The sequence below is a fragment of the Schistocerca serialis genome, chromosome 2 (assembly GCF_023864345.2).
Source record: "Schistocerca serialis cubense isolate TAMUIC-IGC-003099 chromosome 2, iqSchSeri2.2, whole genome shotgun sequence".
Lineage (NCBI taxonomy): Eukaryota > Metazoa > Arthropoda > Insecta > Orthoptera > Acrididae > Schistocerca > Schistocerca serialis.
Window position 1 is genome coordinate 456435427 of NC_064639.1, and position 8890 is coordinate 456444316.

Genomic DNA, 8890 nt, shown 5'->3' on the forward strand with positions numbered 1-8890 from the left:
ACATTTATTGATTTGAAGATACAGAATCCAATCACTTTCAAAGTAGTCTCCTTGAAAACGCGCACTCTTCTCCCAGCACTCCTGCCATTGTTAATGCATCCTTTGGAATGTCGATCTGTCAGGCCATTGCATTCTGCATGATGTCTTTTTTTGACTGTAATCAAGTTCCTTTCAGGGGTATTTCAGCTTGGAAAATAGCCAAGTCACACAGAATGGGATTTACTGTCTACATTGTCTTTTCCAATTTTCTGATGTTGGTTCTGCTTCATTGTCAACAGTTTCGTTACGTACTTCAGAGAGACTCCTCATGCAGAAATGGTTGGTCAAATTTGAATGTAGTAATCAAGCGGTTACCCACATCATTTGCAAGGCTTTTTACTGTGATACAACAGTCTTTCATGACCAAAAACATATGCTTGTTCAATGGCTCTGCTTTTTGTATGATTTAGGGTCTGCCTCTACGTGGTTCAGTGGGTGGCCTTCTTTGAAATGTGTGTACCACTCCATTATCTGTGAATTGCTCACAGCATCGTCAATGCAAGTCTGTTTAATCTTGGAAATGATTTCTGCTGGGGTGAGGTGTCCCCCACCTTTTTTTAATTTGATGCAATATCGCTGTTCAATTTTATCTGTTATTTAATAAAATATTGAAATCCAATGAGTGCTCACTACTTATCCTCGCTCATCTACAGTACATATTATTCAGTAAGCCACCATATGGTGTGTGTTGGAGAGGATATCTTGGCCCATTACTAGTAGTCACATTTCCTGTTCTACTCTCAACCGGATTGAGGGAAAGAAGACAGTCTGTCTGCCTCTGTACAGGTCCTAATTTCTCTTACCTCATCTTCACAGTCCTTGCACAAGATGTATGTTGGCAGCAGTAGAATCACTCTGCAGTCAGATGCAAATGCTGGTTCTCTAAATTTTGTTAATAGTGTTCTTTTAAAAGAACATCTTCCCTCCAGGGATTCCAATTGTAGTTCACGAAACATTTCCGTAACACTTGTCAATCAAACCTACTAGTAACAAAAGTAGTGGCATGGCTCTGAATTGCTTCAGTGTCTTCCTTTAATCCAACCTGGTGTGGATTCCAAACACAGAGTAGTACTCGAGAAGGACTCATATAAGTGTTCTATGCATGATCATCTCTTACAGATGCGCTGCACTTTCCTATAATTCTCTCAGTAAGCCAAAGTCAACCATTTACCTTCACTATTACAGTTCTCATGTGCCTATTTCACTTTGTGTCACTTCATAGCATTGCGCCTAGATATTTAAGAAATGTGACTGTGGCAAGTATAACACCGAAAATGTGTGTTCGAACATCACAGAATTGTTTGCCAACTTGTCTGAATTAACTTAAGTTTCTCTACATTTAGAGAAAGCTATCATTCATCACACTGAATAGAAATACTGTCAAAGTCCTGCTGTATCTTGTTAAGTCACTCAGCAATAAAACTTCCCTGTACACTACAGTCTCATTGACACTCGATCTGATTGCTCTTCACCCTGTATGTCAGATTGTTTATGTATATAGAGAGAGTAATGGTCTTATCACACTTCCCTGGGGCACTCTTAATGACATCTCTAACTCTGATGAACACTTGCTACCCAGCAGTACATGCTTGTTTCTGTTAGGTAAAAAACCTTACAGAGACATTTCTAAGAACTTTTCCATAAGCTTGGACCTCAATTAAGTCCACCGTGTGTCCCTGTATCGGTGCTTCCCAAAAATCTAGCAATATGGAATCTGAGTGTCAGACAAGTGCTTTCAAAATAGATGCTAATTCGTGGACAGGAGATTTTTCTGTCTGAAGGAAACTTGCCATAATCAAATGTAGAAAATGCTCACAGATTCTGCAACAAACTCGCGTTTGGGAGTCTGTAATTTTATGGATCCTAGCTGTGGAGCCTGCCAGGGAGGTCCCTTTGTTTGTAATCTGTGCAGCTCTGAAATGATGGTATGTCTCTATGGTCCTCTCCCATGAATTATTTTTTAAGTGTGAAATTTAAAACATCAGCTTTCATGTTGCTGTTTATCTTGCTGCACATGGGCCACTGCTAGTGACTGAGCTTTCTGCTGGCAGGGAAAAATTGACGGCTGAACATAAATGTCCCCCACATCTATAATAAAGTCAGTTTCCTGCACTTCATTGATTTACACAGGAAAGGAAGATGTTTGATTGAAAAGAAGTGCAGCGAACATGTGTAAGTTAGTAAACCATGTGTGGTTTCAGATGTTCTGCCTTTGTTGTAAGACTTATCAGTGGTGGTCCTGAAGTGGAAGTGGATGGGTACAGGGGATAGTCATTAAACAGTCTTGATAGACTTGTTCTTGTAAAAAGGCTGCAGCGGCCTTTAGTAAAGTGACTGGCAAAGCCATTTCTTCATATTTTCATGCAGAGTAATCACCAATAAACATTCTGACTCGTATTTACCTTTGCCTACCTCTGTAATAAACAGCACTTTTAAGAAAAGGCTTTATTGCATAAATAATTGCTGTGATTGTTAGCAAGATTGTGTGGAGAGATGATTGTATGTACATGATAAAATTCTGCAAAAGTATTATGCTCCTGCAGCTGTAGTTTCTGCATGGCTACACTTAAAGACTTTAGGAAACAAAAGGTTTCCAGTGGTGTTTGTGCTAAAGAAAGGTGTGATACTTCATTAGTCTTTTAGTTGAATAGATAAAAAATCTATTCGCCAAGCGGCGGCAGAACACACACGCAAATGCCACCGTTTCGTGAGTAGATTTTCTAACTATTTAATTAAATAATTTTATCAGTAATTGATTGTTTTGTTGTTTCATTAGTCTTTTGCAAGACTTTTTAGCATTGGTGTTGTCATCCAAATGGTGTATACTAATAGTATACTAGTAGACAATATCTTAAGCTCAAAATAAGTGGTCAACATAAAGAATTTATCAAAATACAAATAATTCTTAACCCAATAACGGAGATGAAATCATAGTTTGGAAAGAGATTTGTTGTTCAGGAAAGCACCTCACCTTGTGGGTACTACACAATGCTGAAATGAGCCTGGTGAGCTGCCAAATTATCTATTTCAAATGATAGGGGGATCTGAGGTGATGTCATTAAAGATATTGTGTGTGTTCTGTTGTTGTTGCAGTGGAGTTAGTCTAGATGTAACATTTTGTACATTCTGTGAAATAGCAAGGAGTATTGTATTCAAAGATTCTAGCTTTACGCAGACATTATTTAAAGTATGTGCTGTAATGCATGATGAATGGTTCAAAGATCTCTCTCAAAAATCAAAATGTAGTTCATCTCTTTAAATGCATTGTTTTGCAGATATGTTCTGTGTGCTTTGAAGTTGCTCTAATTGTTGAATTTGAAGTAATACCAACTTTTGAAATAGTGCATCCACATTTTGCCTGTTGGTTTTTAGAGATGCATGAACATAAAAACTTTTTTCTGCCATAGGCATAATGTTACAATTTGAATTGTGATTAGTGTCTTAATTTTAAGATGATGTAATATTTCAGAATAAACAATTTCATTTTTGTTACATAATACTTAACGCATTCTTTTATTGTTTATGCAGACGAATACAGACTCCTATGGTGGTCCTGCTCAGCAGCAAGGGACATGGCAAGGATATGGACAGGGTTACAATTATGGATCCAGTCAGCATGTAGCACCTGGTGGGGGCTACCCTAAGTAAATGTCATATTCAAAATGAAATCAGTTTTTTAGATGTGAGCAGGAGACAAGAGTTACAAAGCAGACTTGACACTAGATACACAAGTACACAGTGTTAAAGCATTTTTGATTTTGAGGTATGACAGACAGTGCTTCATAGCTCAGTAGTTTTAAGAGTACATGTAAAACTGAAGAAAGTATTTTCTGACAGTAAGCTCTTGTAGTTCATTATTGTATTTTGTGTTACAATGAAATTACCAGATTTATGTGAATGTGAGAAAAGAATAAATGTATGTATAATTACCATGACCATTACGTATAGTGGTGTGCAATTCATTTTGAAAATTCTATTTTATTGGAACTCATTAAATATCATTTTAATTCGGATAAAGTACAATAAGATATGCATAGCTATTTCAGGCATCATCCATAGTGTAATATTAATTTTTCTACTCCAGTATTACCTAAGTAAAATACATCTGAAAACATCGCACTGCCGATTGTGAGAGAGTTTTTCAAAAATTTTCTAGTGGTGTTCTAGAGAAATTGGCAGTTGAATTCTGTTATGTGAAAATGTGTGATCTGAAAAGAGCATTGTCCTCCTCGTGTAACCTGATAATTTTGACATGTCAGTAGGGAAGGCTTACAAAAAGTAATCATTAACTATCTGCCACTCAAAAGAAACTGATTGATTTCAGTGGTGAAGGGAGAAGCACTTAGCGTGATACATGAGATATTTCATTGTTTCTTGTAACTTTAGTTTTAACAGCAGTGTAGTTTGTGAAGTTAAGTAACATCTATTCACTTGCAAAATGCAAATGTAATTTCCTACATTTCTTGCAATTCACGCTCCTTACTAACCATCGACTGTTCCATTGGAGAGGTCAACTCAGATTGGCTGTTGTGTGTGCAATGTAAACTAGTCAGTACTGTTGTTATTTCTGGTTAATTTATTCACTTCGCTGCCATCGCAGTAGTGTGTGTTTCAAGCATTTTGCTTTTTTAATTGTTTTTGAATTGCTGTTTTCAGTTTGGTGGCAATGATGCCAATATGGTGCCACACTCAATGAATTAAGTATAATTTTAAAAAGGTACATAAATTATAACTTTCTCATACACATACACACTGCGTGACACACAACACATTTCAATTTCGATAGGTAATAGAGATCAAGAATATTGCTGAATTTATTTCTTTGCACATTCCAAAAACATGCACTCAAAATTATTGTACTTTCCCATTAATGTTCTTGACGGTATCTTGAAAGTAATTTCAGTGAGAAATACTTGCCAGTACAAAAACAGTATTTCCTTCCTCTTGCTTTTTTCCTCTCCTTCTGAAAACAAGTTTTGTTTTCACATTACAAGGAATTAAATATTTTCTTTCACCCATATGACAGCAGTGCATCTGTTAACAAATCTTTGCTTTGTGTTTACTATAAATCAATACTAGTAAAAGGTCTTTCATGCTGGAGTAAAATTGGTCATACTTAATGCTTAAGAAGAAAAGGTGAAAGTTGCTGGGCAATTATTAATTGCCTAGTGTTCCAGTATTGTACATTATGCTCCGATCGTCAGTTTTGTTTGCATTCTCATTCCAGTTTTGTGTCTTGATTAATCAAAACTGTAGGCCTCAGAAGCTAAGGTAAACAACATTGGTGTTTGCCTTATTGCAGCCTGTGGCAGGCAACTGCTTTTTCTTTTTTTCTGCAAGAATTTTTGTGTTAAAGTTGTTGGACCTTCTCATGAAGTTGATTTAAAACATTTCCAAAACTGTTTCCTGCAATAACATTTTATATTACTGACTTTTCCACATTTCATGTTAATTTTGAATTTAATTGTTGCTGATGCCATAATTTAGTGATGTAATAATCTTGCAACTATTGTCACTACATATGAAGTTTTAAAATGTGATCTTAGTTTACACAGTATTGCAGCAGACACTTCATCCAACTACTGGTGATATATTGGATGTTGAGAGAAGAAAAAAGAGGCATTCCTGGCACATCTATTTTCTCTTTCTTGTCATAGCTATTCTTAAAGTGATATCTGTATCGAAGCACTTAAAATTATTGTACATTGTACAAATCAATAAAAATCAAAATTCTCATAAACGTTCCGCTTTTGTGACATTAATTATTATTCTGCAAGAAATTTAAGTAGTTTTGTAATTGCTTTAGTCAAGTTTCAGCACATGAAAAATGTGTGACCTTGATTTTGAGTGATTGGTTATTTTGTGTGTGTGTGTGTGTGTGTGTGTGTGTGTGTGTGTGTGTGTGTGTGTGTGTGTGTGTTTCACAGAGAGAGAGAACAGTGTGGCAGAAATTGTTAAAACTGAAAGTCTTACTTCAGTGTGTGCTCCTTATGTGGTAAGTGCTGATTTATGTAAGATACAGGAAAAGCAACCAGTCAAGTATAGCAGATTGATGTGTGGAGTAGCAATAGTACACTAACACACAGGCACCCAAATGTACACTCCGGTGGCTACAGTAGTGATTTACTGGAGATAAACTGCTGTATACTAAGATGACCAGGAAGATATAAGAGTGGAAAACTGAAGTGTGACACCTTGACTACACCAATATTATTTGAGTGTGACAGTTCCAGCACAGATCATGAGTATCAAAACAGCATCTACACTGTTTAGATTTCAGTCATATAGTAGGAAAGTTGATGATAACAGAGATATTGTTTATTTTGATTCCTGGTGTTGGGGTATATTGTGAATATTTTTAGAGCGTAGATTTACTGCTAAGGTAAAGTTCGGTTTTCCATTACAAGATTTGTCCCTAACCCCAAAGTTTGGGTCTTCCAGGTTTTCAGCTTCTTGAAACGAAAGTAAAGTGAACTACTAAGTATTTTTCATCAATCAAATCCAGTGATTCTAACACGCTTAGTACAAGAAAATAAGTTAGGAAGTTGGAAGTGTTCTGTGGATGAAATTTACATATTAACTTGTAACAATGTATTTTATAGTGAATAAATTGTTGGCCAGTAGTTCTAAAACTTGGAATAACTTCTGCATATGAAGAGACTCCTTAAATATTATGTGAAATGAGCCAGAAATTGTCATCGCAATACGCCTAGGTTAGCACTGTGTCACATGACTGTTCAAACTGTGCAGCACTATTGACATTTGCTGGAGAAATTCTGAATGAAAACAAACTCTCTCCCTAATGTTTAACTGTAGGTAATCTATTAATATTGTTATAATGTATCGGATGTACTTGACCCACAGCATAAAAAAGAATAAAATATTCCATTGCTACACAGTAGGTACTTGAAACATTTATTTATTTATTTATTCATTTTTAGTAGGAACATGATTTCAGTGATATTTTGACTCTTATTTCCAGATAACAGCTTTTGAAACAATTTCGGTAATCTAAAACAAAGTAATCTTTATCACATTACGCGAAATAAAATGTTCATCTTTGGTTGGTTTCTTCAGAGAATGTGCAGATGACATGTATTCAAATAGTTTGTTCATACATGCTTGTAATTTGTTGCCATTTATATTTAGGGATGTGTGAGGTCGTCTGTGAGGCAGACTCTGATCTTAAAATGCTAATACTAGTACCTCTCCTTGCTGGGGAATGTAGCCGATTAGAAAGTCTGGAGTCGGCTACTCCAGAAACGTCTAAGAGTGGCTTAAGTGATCTTCCCTTGTGAAGATAAATGCAACAGGTCCTGATTTCATTGGACCATATGTCGTGTTATTAAATCTTTCAAGGCGTTGCACTATTTCTGACAGCTTATTTGTGTTACTGATGGACCACCTGGCTGTACGCTTACGTCATTTCTGAAGTTCATAGGATAAAGTATTCTTGAATCCACAAAAGCAAAGACCTTACTAACTTTACATGAGTACACGATGCAATGGTGTGATAAGTTCACACACAGCATACTGACATTCTTGCCAGTCCGCCAGCACACAATATGTCTGCTGTTTCTATCATTGCAGCAAAATAAGCACAGAAGGCTATATATATCACACCAACCACTGAAACAGAAATGGGAAGCTTTGTAAGAACCTGCATACAGCCAGACACAAAATAGTATCCAATACACACAGTCATTATTCTCATTCGCTGCAGCAGGGGAAGCCAGACCCGCTTAGGAATTTTGAATACTTCCCTGAACAGACAGGCATGGTAATTCTCCCCCACAGTATGAACCAGTGTGTCAGTTAATTCTAGTATGTGGCCAGTGTCAAATGTATAGTATACAATGTTAGTCTCTCTCTCTCTCTCTCTCTCTCTCTCTCTCTCTCTCTCTCTCTCTCTCTCTCTCTGTGTGTGTGTGTAAATCTGTCCTCCACCTCTCTGTCCTGAGCATCCCCCTCCCTTGGCTTGTAACTTCTTCCTCTCTTCACATCTGTTAGAATTCCAAACCACCAGCACCTCCTCCTCCTCATAGTATGATGATGAGGTCCTGTACTCTGAGGAGCGTAGGGGACGATGCGGGAAACCCGCACTGCCATAATAGGCAAGGTCCTAGCGGAGGTGATTTGCCATTGCCTTCTTCTGACTGTAATGTGGACAGATGGATTGATGGGGGATGATGATGATGATGATGATGTAGATGGCACAACAACACTGTCATCTCGAGGCAGGGAAAATCCCTGACCCCGCCGGGAATCGAACCCGGGACTCCGTGTGCGAGAAGTGAGAATGCTACCGCAAGACAAGCTGCAGTCCTTTATTGTATAAGTATATGATAAAACACCCCCAGGATGCCGCAAAGTTAATATTTATTTTTAAAAAATTAAACACTGATTGAACGTAGTAGTTGGCAAAGACGTTAATTGTGAACTTGTGGTGGGGTGCAGACAAAGAGACTTTCATTCAATTATTTGTACATGATTTTTTTTTACTCACAGACTGTCTCGTATGTATAAGGACGCTGAAGATGTGCGACTTAAAGATATGAAGTAATGTGAGCTTTATGTATCACATGGGAGTGTGAAGAATATTATATGGAGAAACAGTATAATGTATTTTTTATTTATTGAAGTAAGTGAAGAGGGGAATTACAGGAAGAGGATTTTCGTGATAAGGGCAAGTGCCAGTGTTCCCGGAGTCCTCAGCCGCACGCAGCTTCAACTAGAAGGTCAGCTAAGTCCGATTTGCCGAGAAGAATTTTAACAACGCAATAATATTCAATTATATCTATTGTAAAACATTTTTTATATTACCTCATTCTTCTTTTTCCTTTTACTTTAC

General features: G+C 37.0%; 1 protein-coding gene across 1 annotated transcript in view; it reads left to right on the top strand.

The window, feature by feature from the left end:
• LOC126457350 (heterogeneous nuclear ribonucleoprotein U-like protein 1) overlaps positions 1 to 5779 on the top strand; it is a 132632-nt gene extending 126853 nt beyond the window's left edge. Inside the window, exon 17 of the mRNA XM_050093577.1 lies at positions 3568 to 5779. Coding sequence (XP_049949534.1) covers positions 3568 to 3687 — 120 coding nt within the window. The 3' untranslated portion in view covers positions 3688 to 5779. The remainder of the gene's footprint in view (positions 1 to 3567) is intronic.
• Positions 5780 to 8890: the final 3111 nt, after the last annotated feature.